The sequence below is a fragment of the Callithrix jacchus genome, chromosome 18 (genome assembly GCF_049354715.1).
Source record: "Callithrix jacchus isolate 240 chromosome 18, calJac240_pri, whole genome shotgun sequence".
Lineage (NCBI taxonomy): Eukaryota > Metazoa > Chordata > Mammalia > Primates > Cebidae > Callithrix > Callithrix jacchus.
In genome coordinates this window covers 15,628,858-15,656,046 of record NC_133519.1, presented here as the reverse complement: position 1 = coordinate 15,656,046, position 27,189 = coordinate 15,628,858, and the positions used below count along the sequence as shown (strand labels likewise).

Below are 27,189 nucleotides of genomic sequence, written 5' to 3'. Positions count from 1 at the left end.
TGGGGAACTTGTTCCTGGATCCCTGCCCACTCTCCCCAGCGTTGTCCCCGCCCATCTGCCCCTTACCTCCATCCCAAGGGAAGTAGAGACTGAGGATGTGGGTACAATAGGCACAGAGGTTGTGCAGCCCCCGCAGGTGAGCCTGCAGCTTCCCATTGGGCAGCTTGGCCTGAAGGAGCAGGGCCAAGTAGCTAAAGACAAAGGCGTCCAAGGAGGCAGGGCTGGGGAGAGAGAGAGAGAAGGGTGAGACGGAGGAGAACCACTGGGGCAGAGGGGTGAAGATAGAGCTGGAGGAAGAGTCAGCCCCGGGAGGTGAGCTCTGGGCAGCAGGCGGCCACCAGGGAAGGACAGGACACACAGTTCTAGACCTGGTACGGGGAGAGTTCCCAGGTGGCGCCAGCATGGCCCTGAATAGGACTCTATCTCAGGGCTGCATAAAGGGCACATTGAGTGCCCCACAGCCCTGCAGGCCCCTCCTGTGCCTGGCTGCCCTCCACTGTACCCTTTTGTACCTCTGAGAAGGCTCCGGCCCCACACACAGCCCCACTGTCACCAGGGCCAGTATCTGTCCCAAGGACCTCCTATCCAGAGCCTGAGCCAGCCCCAGCCCCAGCCCCAGCCCCAGCTGCTCCATCTGAACCCGTATCTTCTTCCAAGCCACCCACTGACCCCCTTGGAGTCAGACTCACGCATCTCCAAAGAAGAACTTCTGGGTTCCCAGGCTCTGAGAGAGCAGGGTCAGACACTCCCGAGCCTCTCGGTAGAGCTGTAGGGACGATACAGGTAGGCTTGCAGCTGCAGGAACAGTGCCACCTCCCCTCCAGCCACTCCCTTTCCTGGCTATCATCCTTAGGGTTCATCTCATACAATAGCCCCCTGTCTCAGAGCTACCTCCTTCTCCAACTCTTCCTCGTCCTCAGGCCTGTGCTCCCCACTCAGCAGCTGCAGCCGTTCCATGTACTGCCTCTGCATGCGGCCAGGCAGGAAGAAGTTGAGGGGAAAGGGCATAGCCTCTGCATACCACTTCCGGGTCACTTCCACATAGTTCTTGGTGTCTATCCAAAAAGTATGTACCTGGATTGGGTAGGCATGAAGAAACAGGCAGGTCTGAGCCAGTGCACCTGTCTGATTCAAGGTGGGCTCCTGACCCCCATGCTGCCCTGAACCAGTGTGTGCGTGTGTGTGCACCCTACCCCTCCCCTGCTGGCCATGGATGCAGGGAAGTCTGGGCACACTCACCAGCACCGGGAGCAGCTTCTCCTCCAGGAGAGACATGAAGGCCAGGGTGTCTGCCCCTTGCCGAGCTGACAGATCATAATCAGCATTGTACTTCTGTAAAGGAAACATCCATGGGGTGGACCGTGGGGGGCTGCAGGGGCACTTCACCCAGGAGAAAGGAGTCCTGTCTGGTACCCCCCTCACTGGCCTCTGAGTGTAGTGAAGGTACAACAAGGGACGTTTCCTGCCAAGGCCCCCTTGCCTGGGCCCAGCTAGTAGCCTGTTGCTGTTGGCAAAAGGCCTGGGCCTTGGAGCCCGCTGGCCGTCAAGGTCCTGTGTCCATTGGGGAGAAGGAAGGAAGGCCCGGCCGCAAACTCGGAGCAGCTCCCAGAATTTCCATGGAAAGCTGGAAGGACGCCTGCTGACGGCAACTTTCTAACAGTAACTTCCCCGATCCAGACACCACAAAGCTAGCAGAGCAGAGCTCAGATGCAGTTGGGACTCAGTCCATGCCTCAGGAACCAGGGAAAGCCATCCTCACACTCCCTGGATCCAGGGAACCCACGCCCAGGGCCCCCCAGCTTGTTCCCTCAGTGCCCAGCTCTTGGCTGTTTCTTCCACTTCATTCCATGGCCCAAGCACCACTACCACATACACATACCCCCAGGTCTCAGCTTGCCCCACCTCAGGCTCCAGTCCCTGCTTCTCAGCAGCCCCTCCACATCCTGAGTAAGCTTTGTCCCCAAATAACCTCTTGAGCATGATCTTTAAATCTCCCTGAGCCTCCGTTTGTCCCGTGGAATGGGGGTAAGAATCTCTTTCTCTCAATGACCCCGTGTTAGGAAATAATTTAGAACACTTTGGGAGCTGGAAAAGCTCTGTTCATACCTAAGGAATCAGGGCAGTGGCCGCGGCCCTGCCAGGAACTTTGGCTTTTATCTGGATCCTGTCTTTCCAGGCCTCTCCACTAATTCCCCAGGTCTTGAACCTTTGGGCGAGTAGAAATGAGGAAGTGTCCCACTCTGACAGTGGGTTCCCTCTTGGAATCAGACCATCAGTGCTAGAAGAACCCTTGGAAAACGTGCGGGCTCAGCCCTCTAGTTTTACAAATAAGGGAGTGCACAGCCCTGAGCGGTCAAGTGGCCTGCCCAAGATCACACAGTCAGTGGCAGAGTAAAGAGCATAGCCTAGGCCTGCCCACTCTAGTAATGCTCTTTCAACTTCTCCAACCTGGCTCTAAAGCCTTGTCCATCCTGAGCCTCATATCTAGCCCTACCTAGTCCCTGAAAACAGGGAAGTGGCCCTTAGGAATTTGTTGCCAGTCCCACCATCAGAGGCCAACTGCTATGTTCCACTCTCCTTCAGCCTGTGCTATTCTCCCTCCCTGTCTGAGAAGCGGAAGGTACTGTGCCTCTAGATATCCCCAGAGTACCCTGAGCTGCATCTCTTGCTGACTGATTCATTTTATTAATTCTTTTGAGACGGAATTTCACTCATGTCACCCAGGCTGCAGTGCAATGGCGCAATCTCCAGTCATTGCAACATCTGCCTCCTGGGTTCAACCAATTCTCCAGCTTCAGCCTCCCAAGTAGCTGGGATTACAGGTTCCCACCACCACACCAGGCTAACTGTTGTATTTTTAGTACAGATGGGTTTCCAACATGTTGGCCAGGCTCGTCTCGAACTCCTGACCTCAGGTGATCCTTCCACCTTGGCCTCCCAAAGTGGTGGGATTACATGTGTGAGCCACCATACCCGGCCACTGACTGATTTAATACATCCTAGAGACATTGTGTGTGCCTCTGCCATCAGACTGTGTGCTCCTTGATGCTCTGGGTCACCTGCATCTAGCATGGCATGTCTGGTGCTCAATAAATGTGTATTGTACAGAACTGACTGAATTTCTGTCACTGGCAGCCCCCTCTATGCAAGCCACTTACCTGTTTTTGAAGGTGGGTGATGATCTTGTGTGGTACTGAGATGACCTCTCCATGACTGGTCTGAAGTATGTATGAACAGGCGGCTAAGGGCCTAATGTCTCTCAATGTCAGGAGACCTTCAGACAGAAGTATACCAACCAGGCCCTTAGCTGCCTATCAATACATACTTGCAAGACATTCCTGCCTATCTCCTGCTCCTTCCCTTGTACACACCCTTCCTCACCCCCAAGGGATACTGTGTGCCTGAAGGGCTCTGCCAGGGGTTGCTGATCTTGTGCAACATGGTGCACAAGAAACTTTCAAGAAAGAAGAAAGTTTCAAGACACTCTTTCCAACCACTAATTCTATCTCTGCTCCTTTTCTTAGCAATAGGTTTTCTGTTTCTTCCCTCCACACTTAAACTCCATTCTCAGCCGGGCACAGTGGCTCACACCTGTAATCCCAGCACTTTGGGAGGCTGAGGCAGGTGGATCACAAAGTCAGGAGTTCAAGACCAGACTGGCCAATATGGTGAAACCCCGTCTCTACAAAAAAAAAAAAATTCATTCTCTTCTCACTGACCCCCATCAAACTCGATCCCCTATCTCTCCCCAGCCATGACTCTGAAGAAAATTTTCAGTGACCAAAGTGGTGTCAGACCCATTGACCATTTTTCTGCCTGCATCTCACTTGACTTTCAAGCAGCAATTACAGGGCCCTCACCTAAGCCCTCTTCTTTTTTTCTTTTTTTTTTTTTGAGATGGAGTTTCGCTCTTGTTACCCAGGCTGGAGTGCAATGGCGTGATCTCGGCTCACTGCAACCTCCGCCTCCCGGGTTCAGGCCATTCTCCTGCCTCAGCCTCCTGAGTAGCTGGGATTACAGGCACGTGCCACCATGCCCAGCTAATTTTTTGTATTTTTAGTAGAGACGGGGTTTCACCATGTTGACCACGATGGTCTCGATCTCTTGACCTCGTGATCCACCTGCCTCGGCCTCCCAAAGTGCTGGGATTACAGGCTTGAGCCACCGCGCCTGGCCCCTTCTTTTTTTTTTGTTTTGAGATGGAGTCTTGTTCTGTCACCCAGGCTGGAGTGTAATGGCGCAGTCTTGGCTCACTGCAACCTCCACCTCCTGGGTTCAAGCAATTCTCCTGCTCAGCTTCCTGAGTAACTGGGACTACAGACGTGTACCACCACACCCAGCTAATTTTATATTTTTAGTAGAGACCTCAGGTGATCCACCTGCCTCAGCCTCCCAAAGTGCTGGGATTACAGGTGTAAGCCACCGCACCCAGCTTGGTTTTTGTTTTTGTGTTTTTGAGAAAGAATCTCGCTCTTTCACCCAGGCTGGAGTGCAGTGGTGGTGCAATCTGGACTCACTGCAACCTCTGCCCTGCCTCCCAGGTTCAAGCTATTCTCCTGCCTCAGCCTCTTGAATAGCTGGGACTACAGGCGCGTGCCACCACGCCTGGCTAATTTTTGTATTTTTAGTAGATATGGGGTTTCACCATGTTGGGCAGGCTGGTCTCGAACTCCGTGATCTGCCTGCCTCAGCCACCCCCAGTGCTGGATTTACAGATGTGAGCCACCGCGCCACACCACATAGTCATGTTTTGAGCATATATCACTATCTACAATTATTTTTTGCTTATATGTTTGTGTCATCACATAGACTGTAAGGTCCCAGGATCTGGGACTTAGTGCACTGGGTCTAACACACAGTGCTTCCTCAGCGAACACTCGTTAAGATACTAAAGTGGCAGAGTAGGGCCTTGTAAACAGCTTCAGAACCCTAAGCTTGTAGGTGCAACGTGGTACCCTCCAAGGAAGCCAGGGAGGAGGGAGGAGCACTGCCCAGAGATGGCGTCAGGCTGCAAGACTTAGTCAATAATTCACCATCATAACAACCCGGCCTCAGGAAGGGCTGGGGCGCGGCCAGGACGACATTAGATAGGAGGCAGTGGGCACTGGGATTCCCACGGGGCAGCTTCTCGGCACTGGACGTTTCCTAACCCGAGGATCTCTAAAGAAGAAACTTAGAAATCCTGCTGAGCTTCGGTGGGCTGGACTCACTGCGGGAATTCAATCGCCCCCATCCACTATGGCTGTGCTGGCGCGAAAACGCTGAGACGCAAGTACAGCTCTCGCGTTCGGCGCTCTCTCCCTTTCCAAATACGCTTGCGCCTCATCTTGGCTACGGATGGTCAGCGAGAGTTGTCCATCTCCGGTTGGACCAATGAGATTTGTGAAGGCCTCTGAGTCCCGCCTCTGGACGAGTGGCCTTCTCTTTTCCAAGTGAGGCCCCGCCCCGCTTCGCCGGGGCTGCTTTTCTGGCGGCTGCGCTTGGTGGGGCTGCATCCTGGCTTCCGCACTTAGATGCGCTGGACCCTGGTCTCCCGTCCCGCCCACGCGCCTTTGCAGGCTGCGGTGGGATTTCCTTTTGCCTCCGGTTGGGGTTGCTTTTCGCTTTCGCCCTTTGGGTCTTAGCTGTCCCCTCCCTGCGTTCGCACTTAACCTTTTTCATCATCATTATTTTCACTCGTAAGAATGGTCAAATTTAAGTAATGAAGAAGAGATTATAAAATCTTCAAGTCGTTGTATCCGCTTGCTTTTTGAGGAGTGGAGTGGGAAGAAGGTTATATAATTCATGCGTTTTTCAAACATGTAACAAACGTCCCCGGAGCGCGGTGAGTAGCTCGCTGGGGCTAGGATGAGTCACTGAGGATGAGCTCTAGGATGAGCTCACTGAGTCGGGATGCGCACTGGGGCTGCAGTTGGGAGCCAGGACGAACTGGTCCCTACCCTGCCCGCTGACGATTGGCCGGCCACTGCCTTTGATGAGCTGGGCGGTATAACTGCCATTAAGCCATTTGTGCAATTAATCACAACAATGATAAGAGTGACAAAGGAGCTACTCCGGAGGCTGAGGCGTGAGGATCGCTTGAGCCCAGGAGTTTGAAACCAGCCTGGGAGACAGAGTGAGACCCTATCTCAAAAAAAGGGGAATAAAAAAGTGACAAGTGAGGGCTATGGGTTTGAGTTACCGGAGGTGTGTGGGGCGGGAAGGTGACGGGGGAGGCGGGGCGCGATGTTAGGGAAAGTGACATCCGGGCTGAATTCTGAAAGAATAAACCTTAACTAGGCTAAGCGGTGGGGAAGAGTGATGCGTTCTGAAGGAGGGGAAGAAGAGCCTGGCAAGTCCATAGCAGGCTGTAATTGGATGCTGGTCTCCCTCAACACTTGCCTTCTACAGTCTGATTTCTACACAGCAGCCAAAGTGAACTCTTAAAAATACACATCTGGGGCTGGGCGCGGTGGCTCATGCCTGTAATCCCAGCACTTTGGGAGGCCAAGGCAGGCGGATTGCCTGAGGTCAGGAGTTCGAGACCAGCCTGATCAATATAGTGAAACCCTGTCTCTACTAAAAATACAAAAAAAAAAAAAAAAAAAAAAAATTAGCCAGGAGTGGTGGCAGGTGCCTGTAATCCCAGCTACTCGGGAGGCTGAGGCAGGAGAATCGCTTGAACCCGGGAGGCGGAGGTTACAATGAGCCAAGTTGGCGCCATTGCACTCCAGCTTGGGTGACAGAGCAAGACTCTGTCTCAAAAAAAAAAAAAAAAGCCTATCGAGCGGGCATGGTGGCTCACGCCTGTAATCCAGCACTTTGGGAGGCTGATGTGGGTGGATCACGAGGTCAGGAGTTCAACACTGGGAATTCAGGCGTGAATCACCACACCTGGCCACACAACTGAACCAGCCTGGCCAAGATGGTAAAACCCCTCTCTACTAAAAATGAAAAAAAAAAAAAAAAAAAAAAAATAGAGCCGGGCTCGGTGGCTCACACCTGTAATCCCAGCACTTTGGGAGGCCAAGGCAGGTGGATCACCTGAGGGCAGAAGTTTGAGACCAGCCTGACCAACTAGGTAAAACCCTGTCTCTTAAAAAAAAAAAAAAAATTAGCTGGGCATGGTGGCAGGTGCCTGTAATCTGGTATTCAGGAGGCTGAGGCAGAAAATTGCTTGAACCTGGGAGGTAGAGGTTCCAGTGAGCTGAGATCACGTCAACACACACACACACACACACACACCCCTGATCTTGTCACTTCACATCCCCAAAACTCTACAGTGAATTTCCTTCTTAGAACAAAATTCAGACTCCTTACTATGGCCACCAAGACCCTACACAATCTGGCCTGCAATTTCCTTTTCCAAGGTCACTTTTTACCAGTATCCATCTCACTCACACTGCTCCAGAACTCTCTATGCTTTCCGTTTATTTTTCTTTCTTGCTTGCTTTTTAGATGGTCTGTCACCCAGGCTGGAGTGCAGTAGCATGACCTTGGCTCACTGCAACCAAGAGCAGTGGGGTGATCTTGGCTCACTACAACCTCTGCCTCCCTTCTGAGTTCAAGCAATTCTGCCTCAGCCTCCTGAGTAGTAGGGATAACAGGCCTGCACCACCAGGCCCAGCTAACTTTTATATTTTTAAAATAATATATTTTTAATATTTAATAATTTGGGGTTTCACCATGTTGTCCAGGCTGGTCTTGAACTGCTGATCAGAAGTGATCCGCCCATCTCAGCCTCCCAGAATGCTGAGATTACAGTTGGGAGCCACCACGCCTGACCCAGTATTTGTTTTATTTTTGTTATATTTATTTATTTAGAGACAGGATCTTTTTCTGTTGCTCAGGCTGGAGTGCTGTGGCAGGAGCACAGCTCACTGCAGCCTCCACCACCACGGCTAGCAATCCTCCCACCTCAGCCTCCAAGTAGCTGAGACTACAGGTGTGCACCACCACGCCTGGTTCATTTTTTTATTTTACCCTGTTGGCCAGGTCACTTCTGGGCTCCACTGTCATCCTGCCTCAGCCTCCCAAAGTGCTGGGATTATAGGCATGAGCCTCTGTGCCTGGCTGGTGTTCAGTGTTTGAATCCATATTTTCTGTAGCCAAATCCAAAGTCCCTTTGTTAGGTCTCACTTTTAATTTAATAATTGTGTTCAGGCTGGGCACACTGGCTCATGCCTGTAATCCCAGCACTTTGGGAGGCTGAGGTGGGTGGATCGCCTGAGGTCAGGAGTTCGAGACCAACCTAGCTGACATGGTGAAACCCTGTCTCTACTAAAAATACAAAATGTTCGCCAGGTGTGATGGCAGGTGCCTGTAGTCCCAGCTACTCAGGAGGCTGAGGCAGGAGAATTGCTTGAACCTGGGAGGCGGAGGTTGCAGTGAGTGGAGATCGCACCATTGTACTCCAGCCTGGGCGACAGAGCAAGACTGTCTCAAGAAAATAAAATAAATAAATAATTGTGTTCAGAGTCAGCATCATTCTTCCTGATGTTTACCACTACTTTGCTTCAGACCACATCAAGAACACTCCCTGAAACACTGACAAGCAGGACCTCGAATAGTGGAGTGTGGTTGGTAACAACTCATTTATTCAACAAACATTGAGCACCTATTCTGTGCTTACCTCTAAATGAAAAACTGGTTGTATTATTTATTTTTTTTAGGAGATGGGGCTTTCTCTATGTTGTCCAGGTTCATCTCAAACTCCTGGGCTTAAGAGATCCTCTGCCCTGATCCTCCCAAGTAGTTGGATATACAGGCTCCAGCGACTCTACCTGGCTGAATGAAGAGCTTTGAGATTTCGAAGAAATGGGAACCATGAAATTTACTTTGCGACTGTTTACAACCTTTAAGGAAGACTGAAAAGGCATTCCTGAAGCATGTCAGAGACTGTATGACATGATGACTCAGAGCTGCCTGGAATTTAGAGTAGGACAGATAGGAGCTTAGGCTTCACTCTGCCACACATTTCACTTCTCTAAGTCTTAGTTTTCTTATCTGCAATGTGGAGTTGTCAGGCTAATCCGTGTAATAAGCACTCGTGAAAGATTGACTATTATCTTGCAGAAAATTGGAAGACAGCATAAGAGGTACAAGGACCTTCCATCTGCTGTGGTTACTGTTGAAGAGTTGGTAAATCACATGAATCCAATGGTAAAACCACACCCTAAGGTCAGACTTGGCGGCTCACGCCTGTAACAACACTCTGGGAAACCAATGCAAGAGGATTGCTTGAGCTCAGGAATTTGACACCAGTCTAGGCAACCTGTTTCTACAAAAAGTAAAAAAATTAGCTTGGTATGGTGGTGCACACTTCTGGTCCCCGCTACTCAGGAGGCTGAGGTGGGAGGATCCCTTGAGCCCAGGTGATGGAGGCTGCAGTAAGCCAGGATCACACCATTGCATTCCAGCCTGGGTGACAGTGTGAGACCCTGTCTTAAAAAAGACAAAAACAAACCTCCTTTCTGATGATAGAAAAGGCAATGCAAAAAAAAAAAAAAAAGAAAGAAAGAAAGAAAGAAAGAAAGAAAAAGCCGGGCGCGGTGGCTCATGTCTGTAATCCCAGCACTTTGGGAGGACGAGGCGGGTGGATCACGAGGTCAAGAGATCGAGACCATCCTGGTCAACATGGTGAAACCCCGTCTCTACTAAAAATACAAAAAATTAGCTGGGCCTGGTGGCACGTGCCTGTAATCCCAGCTCCTCAGGAGGCTGAAGCAGGAGAATTGCCTGAACTCAGGAGGTTGAGGCAGGTGAATTGCCTGAACTCAGGAGGCGGAGGTTGCGGGGGGGAGCCGAGATTGCACCATTGCACTCCAGCCTGGGTAACAAGAGCGAAACTCCGTCTCAAGAAAAAAAAAAAAAAAAAGGCAAAAACAAATTAAAAAAACCCACACCCTGCAACAGAGGTCCCACCCAACAGTGAAATTATTTTTGGTGTCAGTAATCAGAGAGAGTAATATATCCTCAGGCTAGTAACTAGAGCTGAATGATGGCTCACACCTGTAGTCCTAGCACTTTGAGAGGCTGAGGCAGATGGATTGCTTGAGCTCAGGAGTTCGAGACCAGCCTGGACAACAAGCAAGACCCCATTTCTTAAAAAAAAAAAAAAAAAAAAGGCCAGGTGTTGTGGCTCACGCCTGTAATCCAAGGACTTTGGAGGCCAAGGCGGGCGGATCACCTGAGGTTGGGAGTTCAAGACCAGCCCGACCAACATGGTGAAACCCTATCTTTAAATAAAAGGAAAAAAAAATTAGTTGGGCATGGTGGCATATACCTGTAGTGCCAGCTACTATGGAGGCTGAAGTGGGAGGATTGATTGGGCCTGAGAGGTAAAGGCTGTAGTGAATTTCATTGTATCTAGACCCTGTCTATAAAATAAAATAAAATAAAATAATTAGAGCTGAAAGGACAGGTTCCAAGGTTAACTGGTAGTAGTTCATTAATTTATCTGTATAATAAGTACTTTTTGCGCACCTACCCTCTGCTATGCATGGAATGAACAAGTGTCTTTATTTGACTTGAACACAGACCACAGAAGTAACTAACAGTGGAACTAGAGGGGAACACTCCGTGGAACCTAAAAAGCTAGGAACCCGGCTGGACGTGGTGGCTCACACCTGTATTCCAAGCACTTTGGAGGCCAAGGCGGGCGGATCACCTGAGGTGGTGAGTTCAAGACCAGCCTGACCAACATGGTGAAACCCCGTCTTTAAAATAAATAAACAAATAGAAAAAAAACTAGGCACCTGTGATATGATACCTGTCAGTCTCCAAGGGCTGGAGTTTGCTGAGACAGACCTGCACTCCAGGACAAGGCTGGCTAGGACGGGATCAAAATTGCTGCTGGGTCAGCTGAACTATTTTTATACTTCTACGTTTCACTTATATTTATGTCTTCCCTAGGCATATGGCTGTCTTTTTGCTTGCTTGTTTTTCTTCTTTTTTTTTTGAAACAGAGTTTCGCTCTTGTTACCCAGGCTGGAGTGCAATGGCGCGATCTTGGCTCACCGCAACCTCCGCCTCCTAGGTTCAGGCAATTCTCCTGCCTCAGCCTCCCGAGTAGCTGGGATTACAGGCACATGCCACCACGCCCAGCTAATTTTTTGTATTTTTAGTAGAGACGGGGTTTCACCATATTGACCAGGATGGTTTCGATCTCTTGACCTCGTGATCCACCCGCCTCGGCCTCCCAAAGTGCTGGGATTACAGGTGTGAGCCACCGCGCCCGGCCGCTTGCTTGTTTTTCTGAGACAGAGTCTTGCTCTGTCACCCAGGCTAGAGTGCAGTGGCACAATCTCAGCTCACTGCCACCTCTTCCTCCCAGGTTCAAGCTATTTTTCTGCCTCAGGCTCCGGAGTATCTGGGATTACAGGCACGCACCACCATGCATGGCTAATTTTTTGTATTTTTAGTATAGATGGGGTTTCACCATGTTGGCCAGGCTGGTCTCGAACTTCTGACCTTGTGATCTGCCTGTCTTGGCTTCCCAAATTTGGTTTTGGGATTACAGGTGTGAGCCACCCCACTCAGCTAGCCTCTCTTTTTTTAAGTAAAAAGATCTATGTGGGCTAGGCGCGTTGGCTCACGCCTATAATCCCAGCACTTTGGGAGGCTGAAATGGGCGGATCACCTGAGGTCAGGAGTTTGAGACCAGCCTGCCCAATACAAAGAAACCTTGTCCATACTACAAATACAAAATTAGGGCTGGGTGCCGTGGCTCACCACGTGCCTGTAATCCCAGCACTTTGGGAGCCTGAGGCGGTCAAATCATGAGGTCAGGAGATAGAGACCATCCTGGTCATAGTGAAACCCCTGGTCTCTACTAAAATACAAAAAATTAGCCAGGCACGGTGGTGCGCACCTGTAGTCCCAGCTAAGGCAGGGGAATTGCTTGAACCCAAGAGATGGAGATTGCAGTGAGTCATGATCGTGCCACTGCACTCCAGCCTGGTGACAGAGAAAGACTCTATCTCAAAAAAAAAAAAAAACAACTAAAATTAGCCAGACATGGTGGCACATGCCTGTAATCCCAGCTACTCAGGAGGCTGAGGCAGGAGAATCACTTGAACCTTGAACAGGAGGCAGAGGTTGTAGTGAGTAGAGATCGTGCCATTGCACTCCAGCCTGGACAACAAGAAAAAGAGAAAAAAGGTCGGGCCTGGTGGCTCATGCCTGTAGTCCCAGCACTTTGGGAGGCCAAGGCAGGTGGATCACAAGGTCAAGAGATGAAAATCATCCTGGCCAACATGGTGAAACCTCAGCTCTACTAAAAATACAAAAATTATCTAGGCATGATAGCACGCACCTGTAGTCCCAGCTACTCGGGAAGCTGAGGCAGGAGAATCGCTTGAATGTGAGAGGGAGACGTTACAGCGAGCCAAGATTGCGCCACTGCACTCCAGCCTGGTGACAGCAAGACTCTGTCTCGGGCTGGGCGGGGGGAGCTTTATGTATAGGAATTTGCTGCAGCACTGTTTATTTATTTACTTATTATTATTTTGAGTCGGAGTTTTGCCCTTGTTGCCCAGGCTGGAGGGCAATGGCGTGATCTTGGCTCTCAGCTCACTGCAACCTCCACCTCCCGGCTTTAAGCGATTCTCCAGCTTCAGCCTCATGAGTAGCTGGGATTACAGGCATGTGGTACCATGCCCAGCTAATTTTGTATTTTTAGTGGAGATGGGGTTTCTCCATGTTTGTCAGGCTGGTCCAGAACGCCCAGCCTCAGGTGATCTGCCCACCTCAGCCTCCCAAAGTGCTGGGATTACAGGCGTGAGCCACCGTGCCTGGCCTGTTACTATTTTTTGATACAGGGTCTTGCTTTGTTGCCCAGCCTGGTGTGCAGTGGTGTGGTCATCCCTCACCTCAATCTCTCAGGCTCAGGTGATCCTTCTGCCTCAGGCTCGAAAGTAGCTGGAACCACAGGTGCGCACCACCATGCCCGGCCAAGTAAAAAAAAAATCATTTCTAGTGACCAGGCATGGTGGCTTATACCTGTAATCCCAGAACTTTGGGAGGCCAAGACAGGCAGATTGCTTGAGTCAAGAAATTTGAGACCAGCCTGGGAAACATATGGAGACCCCGTAATCCCAGAACTTTGGGAGGCCAAGACAGGCAGATTGCTTGAGTCAAGAAATTTGAGACCAGCCTGGGAAACATATGGAGACCCCGTTTCTCCCCCCGACCAAAAAAAAAATTTTAGTTTCTAGAGACAGTCTCCCTATGTTGCACAGGCTAGTCTTGAACTCCTGGCCTCAAGGGATCCTCTCATTTTAGCTTCCTTAAAGGATGGGGTTATAGGCATGAGCCACCACACCAGCCCTGAGCTAACTCCTTTTCAAGTGCTATCCAAAGGGGACAGAGGAATGTGATTGTGGCCACCGAGTATGCCCCTAGTGGCCACTGCAGTGAGGCTTAGGTGTTTGAGAAGAGGCACTGAGGGCAGTGGCTCTCAGGCACCCCCTAGGGGCATTTTGGAAATTTGTGGGGCATCTTTTATAGAGATAATGATTAGGAGGCCCTTTGAGAATTCAGTGCATGGAGCCCGAGGAAAGGTAGACATTCTGCAACGTGCAGTAGCACATCCTGCACAGGGAAGAATACACCCATTTCACCTGACTTACAAAATATAAAATCAAATACGAATCAGTAGGACTTTATTATAAAATATTGCAGAAAAGTTTCACAATTTTTTGTAGAAAAAGCCCAATCAGGGCTGGGCACAGTGGCTCAAGCCTGTAGTCCCAGAACTTTGGGAGGCCGAGGTGGGTGGATCACCTGAGGTCAGGAGGTTGAGATAAGCCTGGCCAACACGGTGAAACCTCATCTTGACTAAAAATACAGCAATTAGCCAGGCTTGGTGGCATGTGCCTGGAATCCCAGCTACTTGGGAGGCTGAGGCAGGAGAATCGCTTGAACCTGGGAGTTGGAGTTTGCAGTGAGCCGAGATCATGCCACTGCACTCCAGCCTGGGCAAAAGAGCAAGACTCCATCTCAAAAAGAGAGAAAGAAAGAAAGAAAGAAAAAATCTAGTCCAGATCTTTAAATCTGTTGTAATTTTGTCTTTGACACAATAAACATTAGTCCTTATTAAAACTAACTTTACTCACAAAATAAAACAGAATATTCCTAAGGACAAATCACATTATACAAGAAATTTGAAAGATGAGATAATATCCACCCTGGAAGTTTTTTTTTTTTTATTTAAAAACAGTGTTTGGTTTCAGGTACTCCTTTCAAAAGAAAAAAGGGAAAAAACAAAAAACAAAAAAAACAGGCCGGGCGTGGTGGCTCACGCCTGTAATCCCAGCACTTTGGGAGGCCGAGGCGGGTGGATCACGAGGTCAAGAGATCAAGACCATCCTGGTCAACATGGTGAAACCCTGTCTCTACTAAAAATACAAAAAATTAGCTGGGCATGGTGGCGCGTGCCTGTAGTCCCAGCTACTCAGGAGCCTGAGGCAGGAGAATTGCCTGAACCCAGGAGGCGGAGTTTGCAGTGAGCCAAGATTTCACCATTGCACTCCAGCCTGGGTAACAAGAGTGAAACTCCGTCTCAAAAAAAAAAAAAAAACAGAGTGTTACTCTGTCTCCCAAGTTGGAGTGCAGTGGCACAATCTTGGGTCACTGCAACCTCCATTTCCTGGATTCTCATGCCTCAGCTTTTCAAGTAGCTGGGATTACAGGCGTGTACCACCCCATGACTGGCTGATTTTTGTATTTTTATTAGAGATGGGGTTTCACCATGTTGGCCTTGACACCTATCCTCAAGTGATCCACAGCTGCAGCCTCCCTAAGTGCTGGGATTACAGATGTGAGCTACTGTGCCCAGCCACCCTGGAAAAATTTTACAAAATGAAGTATAAAAAGAAGAAAAGAGGGCAGGCGCAGTGGTCTCATGCCCGTAATCCCAGGACTTTGCGAAGTCAAGGCAGGAGGATCATTTGAGTTTATTTATTTATTTATTTTGAGACGGAGTTTCACTCTTGTTACCGAGGCTGGAGTGCAATGGCGCGATCTTGGCTCACCACAACCTCCGCCTTCTGAGTTCAAGCAATTCTCCTGCCCCAGCCTCCCGAGTAGCTGGGACTACAGGCGCGCACCACGATGTCCAGCTAATTTTTGTATTTTTAGTAGAGACGGGGTTTCACCTTGTTGACCATGACGGTCTCAATCTCTTGACCTCATGATCCACCCGCCTCGGTCTCCCAAAGTGCTGGGATTATAGGCGTGAGCCACTGCGCCTGGCCTGTTTGAGTTTAGAAGTTTGAAACCAACCTGCACAACACAGAAAGACCCTGTCTCTAAAAAAAATACAGAAATTAGCCAGGTGTGGTGCGTGCGCTTGTAGTCCCCGCTACTCTGGAGGCTGAGGTGGGAGGATTGCTTGAGCCCGAGAGGCAGAGGCTGCACTGAGCCGAAATCTAGCCACTGCACTCCAGCCTGGGCAACATACCGAGACCCTGTCTGAAAAAAAAAATTGCTCAGTACCTGGCCAGAAAAGAGGCTCACTGACTGCACGCAGAGGGAAAGAGGAAGGAGACGGTTGCTCTAAACTCACTAGAGCAGGAGAGGCAAATGTAGAACATGCTCAGGAAATATCTGTGAGATGAACGAACTGGAGGGAAGTGACGTAGGAGATGTTACCTCCCCTACCCAGAACAAGTCCTGTGCAACGTTTCCTAGAAGAGCAGGAAATCAGGCCGGGCGCGGTGGCTCACATCTGTAATCCCAACACGTTGGGAGGCCAAAGCGTGTGAATCACCTGAGGTCAGGAGGTTGAGACCAGCCTGGCTAACATGGTGAAACTCCATCTCTGCTAAAAATACAAAACTTGGTTGGGCATGGTGGTGTATCGGACCAAGCACAGAAAGTCAACACCAAGACAAAAATATGCCAAATTGCAGGGTTTATTGCCGGTGACCACGAAGGACTCATGTCTCTCCAACCGTGGCCCCATAAAAGAGGGTGACAAGAACTTTTATACCCGTAAAATCACCTTGGGGGTGAGGGGAGAGGATGGGTTGAGGGGCTTCAGACATTCCAAGGGCCAGTGGATTCAAATCACCTTCTGGGCGGGGATGAGGGTGAGGGGGTTCCGGACATTTCAGGGGCCAGGGGACTATTTGACATTCTGATTGTCACTGAGGGGTTCACAGATGCTGATATTAACATTCGTTTACACATCGTCTGGGTAGGGGTGGGATCCATAGATTTGTATTTACTTGGCGCCACGATGGAGTTATCTGGGGGTGCTTACTCTGGTAAACGAAGGCCAGCAATTCTGGCAGTTACAGATAAGAGAAGGTATGCAGCTTCACCTCAATTTGCATCCTGCAAATGATCTAGCAGTTTACGGAAGCCAAGGTTAGCAGTCATTGTGAGGAGAATGGAAACAGTTTTGTCAATTTATAAAATGGCATTGTACAGGTTCTAACTCTAGGCCAGCTATATCACAGTGGCAGGGTGCACCTGTAGTCCCACCTACTTGGGAGGCTGAGGCAGGAGAGTTGCTTGAACCTGGGAGGCTGAGGTTGCAGTGAGCTGAGATTGGCCATTGCACTTCTGACTGGGTGACAGGGTGAGACTCCATCTCAAAAAAAAAAAAGAAAAGCAGGAAGTCTGGAAGGAGTGGAGACAGACACAGTGAAGCACCTAGTTCAGCTCTACAACTGGACACCCACCTCCGTGCCAGGCTGTCTATAAGGATATGAGGCTGTTTAGAATGAGTGACACTTTCCTTCAGGGAACTCCAGGAACATAGGCCTAACATGTTGCAATGTTTAGTGCCATCGGTGTACTAGAGACACTTATCACAGTGAAACCTCACAACCATTCTATGAAGGGGAGTTAGCACCCTCCTTTAATACATGAAATAGAGGCTTAGAGTGATTGATTTATTAAGGTCAGACAGCCAGTACATGGTGTAGCCAGGATGCCAACCTTGCCATCTCACTGAGACTGTACAAAAAAAGATACACACCACAAATAGATCCCAGGCACCTGCTAAGTTGTCAGGCACTGCACTTACCTCCCCGACTGCAGTAAGCACCCTGTGAGGTTGTGGCACTGCCTCCATTGTCCAGGTGAGGAAATAGGCTGAGCCCTGGCCGTAGGTCATAACTGTGTGTACCATTCCCACTAGATCTCATTTGATGTGGTTCATGAGGCACTGAGGATATGGCTTTGTACAACACTTTTTGGTTTCTGAACTACTTTACAAACCTCCTTGTCCTGTAAGGAAGGAAGAACAGTTCTTACCATCTGCACCTGGAAGCCAGTTGACCTTTAGAGATATGGCTGCAATTGCCTCACTGCCTGTGTCATGTGACTCTCTCAGCAGCTTGATGATGAAACAAGGGAAGGCACAGAGGACCCGCTGACTACTCCCTCCAGTCCTGCCTTCCTGCGGCAGTGTCCCACCCTCCCTGACCCCTACACTTCACTTCGCTTTTTCCTGTGTGAAGCTGTCCTGGATAATTCCCTACCCACGAACAGTCCCTCCCCATCCCAGAGAGCTTTCCGTGCACACCTGTTACCGTTTCTGTCTTTATTTGTAAATATGTGTGTCTGACTTCTATGCCTCACACACCTGTATAAGGCAAAGAATGTGTCTTGAACATCTAGGTAGCCTCAGCATTTTGTGCAGTGAAGTTCTTTGTTTCTTTTTTTTTTTTTTTTGTATCAGGTTTATTTTTACCGTTTTTGAAATTTTTACCGTTTTGAAATTTACCACAATGCCGTGATTCCCATCCTCTGGGATTTAGGAGCCTCTACCCGATTGATCACCCAGATCTGTGTTCTAGGCTCTTCCTAAAGTTGTCACTCACACATCCAGAGTTTTATAGCGTGTATAATCTGTAACAGCTTGGAGGAAGCCATTTGCCCTTTACAAATATGGCTGCAATTACCTCGCTGCCTGTGTCACGTGACTCTTCTAGTGCTCACATGACCCTTTCACATAGGGAAGCCAGAATTACCTGCAGGACTAATCTAGTGCCTACAGTTAAGGGAGTTACCTGCATCCTTGTTTTTGCTTAGTGGATCCTCTATCCTACAGAGACTCTGGACCCCCTGCGGTCTTCTCCTCGTCCATTGACCCTCAGGTGATAGTGTCTTCAAGTCTATCCAGAGAGGTAAGAGGGAGAGCTCCCAGTCGGCCTCCTCACACAGCTTCTGGAATCCTGGCACTGGAATTCAGTGAATGACAGACTCTCCTTGAATGCAGGGTCATCATGGCTCTTTGAGCAAGAAACAGATGGAGGGAGGGGTCGAAGTTGAAATGGGTGGGAAGAGTGGTGGGGAGCCTCCTGATTTGGGACGGGCAGAGAGCTGTCACCAGAGGGGTTGCAGGGAGGGCTGCACCCAGGTGTCTGTGGGCCTTGTCCTAATGAATGTGGGAGACTAGGCCATGGGCTCCCTTAAGCAGCCAAGCCCTGCCCAGGAGAGTAGTTGAGAGGTAGAGAGGACTTGCTTCTCAGCCGCTCCTCATTCTGTCTTCAGGAATGTTCCAAGTCCTCGGGTAGAGTAAGCATCATGGCTGCCAGCCTCACGGGATTGCTTCTACTTCAGGCAGTGTCATGGGCATCAGGTAAGTGAGTCAAGGCGGTAGCACAGAGGTAGCACAGAGGCTCCTTTCTGCCTTACAGTCCTTTGGCAGCCTTCTAGTAAACCGGTGGTAGACTTTGAGTAGATGCTCAGTAAGTCCTTTTGAGTGACTGAGACCAACTGTGGGCTGAGGATCATTGAAACCGTGCTCAGTCTCACCTAGCAGCTGTGATCGTTCTCCACGTCTTCATCAGACCTCATGTCTGCTTGTGCTCCCTCCCTCTCAGGTGCCCGCCCCTGCATCCCTAAAAGCTTCGGCTATAGTTCGGTGGTCTGTGTCTGCAATGCCACATACTGTGACTCTGTTGACCCCCTGACCTTTCCTGCCCTCGGTACCTTCAGCCGCTATGAGAGCACACGCAGTGGGCGTCGGATGGAGCTGAGTACGGGGACCATCCAGGCTAATCGTACGGGCACAGGTAACCACTACAGCCCTCAGCCCCGGGCCAGGCTGGGTCCTCCTAGAGGTAAACGGTGTCAGTGATCACCATGGAGTTTCTCCCCTGGGCACTGATGGCCTTATTCCCTGTGGATGTCCTCAGGCCTGCTACTGACCCTGCAGCCAGAACAGAAGTTCCAGAAAATCAAGGGATTTGGAGGGGCCATGACAGATGCTGCTGCTCTCAACATCCTTGCCCTGTCACTCCCTGCCCAGAATTTGCTACTTAAATCATACTTCTCTGAAGAAGGTGAGGAGGAAGGGGATGAGGTGACATAGTACCAATGACATTTTTTTCCCTTTTTCTTTTTTGAAACAGAATCTCACTCTGATGCCCAGACTGGAGCGCAGCGGCACGATCTAAGCTCACAGCAACCTCTGTCTCCCAGGCTATGGCGATTCTCCTGCCTCAGCCTCCCGAGTAGCTGGGATTACAGGCGCACACCACTACTACCTGGCTAATTTTTGTATTTTTAGTAGAAATAGGGTTTCACTGTGTTGGCCAGGCTAGGCTTGAACTCCTGACCTCAAATGATCCATCCACCTTGGCCTCTCAAAGTGCTGGGATTACAGGTGTGAGCCACCCAGCCCGGCCAACACTTCTCTCTTTTTTGTGTGTGTTGGGGGGGAGATGGAGTCTCACACTGTTGCTCAGACTGGAGTGCAATGGCGTGATTTCGGCTCACTGCAACTTCTGCCTCCCAGGTTCAAACAATTCTCCTGCAACAGCCTCCTGAGTAACTGGCATTACAGGCGCCCGCCACCATGCCTGGCTAATTTTTTGTATTTTTCAGAGATGACGTTTCACTCTGCTGGCCAGGCTGATCTCGAACTCCTGACCTTGTGATCCGTTCACCTCGGCCTCTCAAAGTGCTGAGATTACAGGCATGAGCCACTGCACCCGGCACACACTTTTCTTTGACCTTTCTTTGGACCCTGACTTCAGCCCATCCCTGACATTTGGTTCCCGTCTTAATGCCCAGTGAAATAAGATTTCCCCACCAATCATCTCTTAAGTGCTTGTGGACTCAGGCTCAGAAAGGCCTGTGCTTCACCTGGGTGCCAGCCCCTACAGGTTCCAACCCTGGAGCCCAAGTTCCCTTTGGTCTCAGGGAGTGTTAGCACTGGCAAGTGATAAGCAGAGTCCCATACTCTCCTGTTGACTCAAGACTACCATATCATGGACATCCTTTTCTCTAGGAATCGAATATAACATCATCCGGGTACCCATGGCCAGCTGTGACTTCTCCATCCGCATCTACACCTATGCAGACACCCCTGACGATTTTCAATTGTACAACTTCAGCCTCCCAGAGGAAGATACCAGGCTCAAGGTGAGCTTTCTGGCTTCCTCTGGCCCTGATGGCCTTGGTGTGTGGGGTCTGAGAAGTTGCCGGGGAGACCTGCCCATAGAGATATTTTGTCCCCAGCTGTTTTGTCCTGGGGTGGGAGGGTGGGGGCTGATGGCTGAACCTGATGCACTGGTTGGGCTAGTATGTGTTCCAACTCTGGGTGCTTCTCTCTTCACTACCTTTGGCTCTAGATACCCCTGATTCACCGAGCCCTGCAGTTGTCCCAGCGTCCCATCTCACTCTGTGCCAGCCCCTGGACATCACCCACTTGGCTCAAGACCAATGGAGCAGTGAATGGGAAGGGGTCACTCAAGGGTCAGCCCGGAGACACCTACCACCAGACCTGGGCCAGATACTTTGTGAAGTAAGGGATCGGCAAGGCTGAGGGGTCAGAAGTGGCCTCCCCTTTGGCCACCCTGATCTACGTCCCAACCCTCAACCTGGTTTCACTTCCAGATCTGCCTCTCCTCAGCTCACCTTTCTACATTCTTGGGCCTTGCAGACTTGGGCCTGTCAGTCTTGTTAACTCCACCAGGCTTCTTCCTGTTCTCTAGGTGTCTGGTATACCATCTATTTCTTTTGAGAAGGAGTCTCACTCTGTCACTCCATCACCCAGGCTGGAGTGCAGTGGTGCTATCTTGGCTCACTGCAACCTCAGCCTCCTGAGTTCAAGTGATTCTCCTGCCTCAGCCTCCCAAGTAGCTGGGATTATAGCTGCCCGCCACCATGCCCAGCTAATTTGTGTGTTTTTAGTAGAGACAGGGTTTTGCCAGGTTGGTCAGGCTGTCCTCGAACTCCTGACCTCAAGTGATCCACCTGCCTTGGCCTCCCAAAGTGCTGGGAGTACAGGTGTGAGCCACCACACCCAGCCAGCCGATCTGGTCCACCTTCTTGGCCGCATCATTCATGACCTTTCTTTTGCCAGGTTTCTGGATGCCTATGCTGAGCACAAGTTACAGTTCTGGGCAGTGACAGCTGAAAATGAGCCTTCTGCTGGGCTGTTGAGTGGATACCCCTTCCAGTGCCTGGGCTTCACCCCAGAACATCAGCGAGACTTCATTGCCCGTGACCTAGGTCCTACCCTCGCCAACAGTACTCACCGCAATGTCCGTCTACTTATGCTGGATGACCAACGCTTGCTGCTGCCCCACTGGGCACAGGTGGTAAGGCCCGGACCTCCATGGTGCCCCAGTGACCTCCAAATCTAGCATCCAAATGACTGGCTCCCAAACGTAGGGAGATTTCTCAGCTCAATTATGGATTCCTAGAGCACCATCTCTCTGGACCTCCAGGGCCCCACGGATCCCCACAGTTGTCACTTTAAACCTCTCTAGGATGGGAGTGTGACTCACATCTGTAATCCCAGCACTTTGGGAAACATGGTGAAACCCCTTCTCTACAAAAAAAAAAAAATATATATATATATATATATATTTTACACAAAAATTAGCTGGGTGTGGCACCCTTGTAGTCCGAGCTACTGAGCTACTGAAGAGGCTAAGGCGGGAGGATTGATTGAGCCTAGGAAGTCGAGGCTGCAGTGAGCTGTGATTGCACCACTGTACGCCAGCCTAAGAGACAGAGTGAGTCCTATCTCAAAAAACAAAGGACATCCCTCCCATAACCTCTCTAGCTGCATTCTTCCCACCACTCCTCTTCAGGATTCCTAGGAGAGGAACTACAAGTTCCAGAACGCTGTGTGCAGGGTCCAGGGTCAGTGGCTCTTCCTTTGCAGGTACTGACAGACCCAGAGGCAGCTAAATATGTTGATGGCATTGCTGTACATTGGTACCTGGACTTTTTGGCTCCAGCCAAAGCCACCCTGGGGGAGACACACCGCCTGTTCCCCAACACCATGCTCTTTGCCTCAGAGGCCTGTGCGGGCTCCAAGTTCTGGGAGCAGAGTGTGCGGCTAGGCTCCTGGGATCGAGGGACGCAGTACAGCCACAGCATCATCACGGTGAGCCGCCCCGGTCCCGCTTCCTGCAGAGCAGACCTCAGACCCCTTCCTCGTCTCACCAAAGACGGACAGAAGCCCTTCCTCTCCACCTAGCCTGTTCTTTTGGGCAATTCTGGAGAACCATGATTTTCTGTCTTGCCTTTCCTTCACAGGTCTGCTCACCTCACTGCCCCTTTGCAACTGCTGAGGCACTTGCACCTGCCTCAGCTCCCCTTCAGATGCCTCAGTCTTCATGACCCCCTCCTTAGCTCTTAAGGAGACAGTGCACTCCTCACAGGGCTGAGCTACCCACAGCCCCCGCTCTCTCATGTGAGCCTTACCTACCCTCTCTGGGGACCCCCAGTGTTGATTCTTTGTCTCTTTGTCTAGAACCTCCTGTACCACGTGGTCGGCTGGACTGACTGGAACCTCGCCCTGAACCCCGAAGGAGGACCCAACTGGGTGCATAACTTTGGTGACAGCCCCATCATTGTAGACATCACCAAGGACACGTTTTACAAACAGCCCATGTTCTACCACCTTGGCCACTTCAGGTGAGTGGAGGGCGGGCACCTCCATTCCATACCAGGCCTATCATCTCCTGCATGGGATGGCTTACATCACTCTACACCATGCGGGAGCAGGAAGGTGTTTAGCATGGGAACCTTGGGAGAGGCCACCCATCCCTTCTTGCACCATGGAGGCAGGAAGTGAGTAGGTAGCAAGTGAGTAGGAAGCTGAGGCTGGGGCTGAGATGTGGAAAGGCAGGGTCAGTGGCCAGCAGCATGGCTCTGGGCCTAGACAACCAGGACAGAGCTTCTGCATGACTTATGGGTAGGTGGGTGGGTGACTTCTTAGATGAGGGTTTCATTGGAGGTACCCCAAGGGCCAGAGTCCCTGACCATATCTCTTCCCACATTCAGCAAGTTCATTCCTGAGGGCTCCCAGAGAGTGGGGCTGGTTGCCAGTGAGAAGAATGACCTGGACACAGTGGCACTGATGCATCCTGATGGCTCTGCCGTTGTGGTCGTGCTGAACCGGTGAGGCCAAGGCAGGGTCTGGGAAGTGGCTGAAGACAGGGTGGGGGCCTTGGCAGGATCACACTCTCAGCTTCTCCTCCCCGCTCCTAGCTCCTCTAAGGATGTGCCTGTTACCATCGAGGATCCTGCCGTGGGCTTCCTGGAGACGATCTCACCTGGCTACTCCATTCACACCTACTTGTGGCGTCGCCAGTGATGGAGCAGATACCCAAGGTGGCACTGGGCTCAGCCTGGGCATTAAAGGGACAGAGTCAGCGCACACACTGTGGCTAGAGGCACAGCGGGGCCAGGGTGAGCTTACAGTGACGTAAGCCCAGGGGTAGTGGTTTGCGTGACTCACTTTCCCCTCTAGGTGGTGCCAGGGGCTGGAGGCCGTTAGAATAAGATCAGAAAGCCCCAGTGTCCCCCAGCCCCATGCTGCTGTGAGCATGCGCTGTGTGCTGCCTGTTGTGGCAAGTAGGCCCGGGCCCAGGCCTGGCGTGTGTGTGTCGGGGACTGCAGAACCGGGCCGTGGGGCAGCACTGTCAGCCTCAGGACGGAAGCCCTATAGCACCAGTGGGTAGGCTCAGGACCCAGATGGTTCCCGTGGCACCAGCCAGGAAAAATGGCAGCCCTTAAAGAGAATATGTTTGAGCTCAGTCAGTGTGAGTGGCTTTATTCTGGGGGCAGCACCCCGTTTCTGGCTGTACCAACAATGAGGAGGCACAGGGGCCTCTGGAATGCATGAGAGTAAAAAAACCAGTCCTGGGAGCATGAGGACCAATCATTCCTCTTCATCCTCCTCAGCCATGCCCAGGGCCCGGGTGCTTGGGGCCCGAGCAGGTGTTGCCCGCTGGATGGAGACTATGCCGCTGAGCAAGGCATAGCCCACCATGGCTGCCAGCCCTGCCAGCACAGATAGGATCTGGTTCCGGCGCCCGTACGGCTCTTCCTCAGTCTCTGGGCCTGCTGGTGTGTGGCGTGGGGGTGGTACCTCAGCTGAGGGTCAAGGAAGGAAGGTGGGTTGGGGAACTTGTTCCTGGATCCCTGCCCACTCTCCCCAGCGCTGTCCCCGCCCATCTGCCCCTTACCTCCATCCCAAGGGAAGTAGAGACTGAGGATGTGGGTACAATAGGCACAGAGGTTGTGCAGCCCCCGCAGGTGAGCCTGCAGCTTCCCATTGGGCAGCTTGGCCTGAAGGAGCAGGGCCAAGTAGCTAAAGACAAAGGCGTCCAAGGAGGCAGGGCTGGGGAGAGAGAGAGAGAAGGGTGAGACGGAGGAGAACCACTGGGGCAGAGGGGTGAAGATAGAGCTGGAGGAAGAGTCAGCTCCGGGAGGTGAGCTCTGGGCAGCAGGCGGCCACCAGGGAAGGACAGGACACACAGTTCTAGACCTGGTACGGGGAGAGTTCCCAGGTGGCGCCAGCATGGCCCTGAATAGGACTCTATCTCAGGGCTGCATAAAGGGCACATTGAGTGCCCCACAGCCCTGCAGGCCCCTCCTGTGCCTGGCTGCCCTCCACTGTACCCTTTTGTACCTCTGAGAAGGCTCCGGCCCCACACACAGCCCCACTGTCACCAGGGCCAGTATCTGTCCCAAGGACCTCCTATCCAGAGCCTGAGCCAGCCCCAACCCCAGCCCCAGCTGCTCCATCTGAACCCGTATCTTCTTCCAAGCCACCCACTGACCCCCTTGGAGTCAGACTCACGCATCTCCAAAGAAGAACTTCTGAGTTCCCAGGCGCTGAGAGAGCAGGGTCAGACACTCCCGAGCCTCTCGGTAGAGCTGTAGGGACGACACAGGTAGGCTTGCAGCTGCGGGAACAGTGCCACCTCCCGTCCAGCCACTCCCTTTCCTGGCCATCATCCTTAGGGTTCATCTCATACAGTAGCCCCCTGTCTCAGAGCTACCTCCTTCTCCAACTCTTCCTCGTCCTCAGGCCTGTGCTCCCCACTCAGCAGCTGCAGCCGTTCCATGTACTGCCGCTGCATGCGGCCAGGCAGGAAGAAGTTGAGGGGAAAGGGCATAGCCTCTGCATACCACTTCCGGGTCACTTCCACATAGTTCTTGGTGTCTATCCAAAAAGTATGTACCTGGATTGGGTAGGCATGAAGAAACAGGCAGGTCTGAGCCAGTGCACCTGTCTGATTCAAGGTGGGCTCCTGACCCCCATGCTGCCCTGAACCAGTGTGTGCGTGTGTGTGCACCCTACCCCTCCCCTGCTGGCCATGGATGCAGGGAAGTCTGGGCACACTCACCAGCACCGGGAGCAGCTTCTCCTCCAGGAGAGACATGAAGGCCAGGGTGTCTGCCCCTTGCCGAGCTGACAGATCATAATCAGCATTGTACTTCTGTAAAGGAAACATCCATGGGGTGGACCGTGGGGGGCTGCAGGGGCACTTCACCCAGGAGAAAGGAGTCCTGTCTGGTACCCCCCTCACTGGCCTCTGAGTGTAGTGAAGGTACAAGGGACGTTTCCTGCCAAGGTCCCCTTGCCTGGGCCCAGCCAGTAGCCTGTTGCTGTTGGCAAAAGGCCTGGGCCTTGGAGCCCGCTGGCCGTCAAGGTCCTGTGTCCACTGGGGAGAAGGAAGGAAGGCCCGGCCGCAAACTCGGAGCAGCTCCCAGAATTTCCATGGAAAGCTGGAAGGACGCCTGCTGACGGCAACTTTCTAACAGTAACTTCCCCGATCCAGACACCACAAAGCTAGCAGAGCAGAGCTCAGATGCAGTTGGGACTCAGTCCATGCCTCAGGAACCAGGGAAAGCCATCCTCACACTCCCTGGATCCAGGGAACCCACGCCCAGGGCCCCCCAGCTTGTTCCCTCAGTGCCCAGCTCTTGGCTGTTTCTTCCACTTCATTCCATGGCCCAGGCACCACTACCACATACACATTCCACTCATACCCCCAGGTCTCAGCTTGCCCCACCTCAGGCTCCAGTCCCTGCTTCTCAGCAGCCCCTCCACATCCTGAGTAAGCTTTGTCCCCAAATAACCTCTTGAGCATGATCTTTAAATCTCCCTGAGCCTCCGTTTGTCCCCTGTGGAATGGGGGTAAGAATCTCTTTCTCTCAATGACCCCATGTTAGGAAATAATTTAGAACACTTTGGGAGCTGGAAAAGCTCTGTTCATACCTAAGGAATCAGGGCAGTGGCCGCAGCCCTGCCAGGAACTTTGGCTTTTATCTGGATCCTGTCTTTCCAGGCCTCTCCATTAATTCCCCAGGTCTTGAACCTTTGGGCGAGTAGAAATAAGGAAGTGTCCCACTCTGACAGTGGGTTCCCTCTTGGAATCAGGCCATCAGTGCTAGAAGAATTCTTGGAAAACGTGCGGGCTCAGCCCTCTAGTTTTACAAATAAGGGAGTGCACAACCCTGAGCGGTCAAGTGGCCTGCCCAAGATCACACAGTCAGTGGCAGAGTAAAGAGCATAGCCTAGGCCTGCCCACTCCTCTGGTAATGCTCTTTCAAATTCTCCAACCTGGCTCTAAGCCTTGTCCATCCTGAGCCCATATCTAGCCTAACCTAGTCCTGGAAAACAGGGAAGTGGCCCTTAGAAGTCTCTCTCCAGGCTGGGTGTGGTGGCTCATGCCTATAATCCCAGCACTTTGGGAGGCCTAGGCAGGCGAATCCCAAGGTCAGGAATTGGAGACCAGGCTGGCTAACATATCTACTAAAAATAGTATTAGCTGGGCGTGGTGGAAGGGACCTGTAATCTCAGCTACTCGGGAGTCTGAGGCAGGAGAATCACTTGAACCCTGTAGTCAGAAGTTGCAGTGAGTTCAGACTGTGCCACTGCACTCCAGTCCAACCAGCAGTGCAAGACTCCATCTCAAAAAGAAAAGAAAA

The 27,189-nt window shown here is 51.5% G+C and overlaps 3 protein-coding genes across 14 annotated transcripts in view; 1 reads left to right on the top strand and 2 right to left on the bottom strand.

Moving 5' to 3' along the window:
* Window positions 1-17,284, bottom strand: part of LOC100408232 (metaxin-1-like) — a 17,660-nt gene extending 376 nt beyond the window's left edge. Inside the window, exons 1-5 of one of the 8 annotated variants that reach the window (XM_035279821.3) lie at window positions 17,018-17,284; window positions 1,240-1,332; window positions 892-1,074; window positions 690-766; window positions 67-221 (exon numbers count right to left, since the gene is read on the bottom strand). In XM_035279821.3, the coding sequence (XP_035135712.2) occupies window positions 67-221; window positions 690-766; window positions 892-1,074; window positions 1,240-1,332; window positions 17,018-17,122 (613 nt within the window). In that variant the 5' untranslated portion in view covers window positions 17,123-17,284. The other 7 variants (XM_008984534.5, XM_035279822.3, XM_008984533.6 and 4 more) reach the window with 7 other exon arrangements.
* The window catches only part of LOC100894943 (lysosomal acid glucosylceramidase), a 22,015-nt gene continuing 273 nt past the window's right edge, over window positions 5,448-27,189 (top strand). Inside the window, exons 1-12 of one of the 4 annotated variants that reach the window (XM_078355927.1) lie at window positions 5,448-5,617; window positions 18,049-18,122; window positions 18,490-18,577; window positions 18,822-19,013; window positions 19,137-19,283; window positions 20,234-20,367; window positions 20,577-20,749; window positions 21,311-21,548; window positions 22,121-22,345; window positions 22,715-22,878; window positions 23,248-23,364; window positions 23,455-24,002. In XM_078355927.1, coding sequence (XP_078212053.1) covers window positions 18,523-18,577; window positions 18,822-19,013; window positions 19,137-19,283; window positions 20,234-20,367; window positions 20,577-20,749; window positions 21,311-21,548; window positions 22,121-22,345; window positions 22,715-22,878; window positions 23,248-23,364; window positions 23,455-23,560 — 1,551 coding nt within the window. In that variant the 5' untranslated portion in view covers window positions 5,448-5,617; window positions 18,049-18,122; window positions 18,490-18,522 and the 3' untranslated portion in view covers window positions 23,561-24,002. Of the gene's footprint in view, window positions 5,618-17,925; window positions 18,123-18,489; window positions 18,578-18,821; window positions 19,014-19,136; window positions 19,284-20,233; window positions 20,368-20,576; window positions 20,750-21,310; window positions 21,549-22,120; window positions 22,346-22,714; window positions 22,879-23,247; window positions 23,365-23,454; window positions 24,003-27,189 lie in introns of those variants that run through there. The other 3 variants (XR_013529407.1, XM_078355926.1, XM_008984536.4) reach the window with 3 other exon arrangements.
* The window catches only part of LOC100397722 (metaxin-1), a 17,563-nt gene continuing 14,362 nt past the window's right edge, over window positions 23,989-27,189 (bottom strand). For both annotated transcript variants that reach the window (XM_035279814.3, XM_002760078.7), the window contains 5 exons: window positions 25,602-25,694; window positions 25,254-25,436; window positions 25,052-25,128; window positions 24,435-24,589; window positions 23,989-24,342 (listed from right to left, as the gene is read on the bottom strand). In XM_035279814.3, coding sequence (XP_035135705.1) covers window positions 24,128-24,342; window positions 24,435-24,589; window positions 25,052-25,128; window positions 25,254-25,436; window positions 25,602-25,694 — 723 coding nt within the window. In that variant the 3' untranslated portion in view covers window positions 23,989-24,127. The remainder of the gene's footprint in view (window positions 24,343-24,434; window positions 24,590-25,051; window positions 25,129-25,253; window positions 25,437-25,601; window positions 25,695-27,189) is intronic.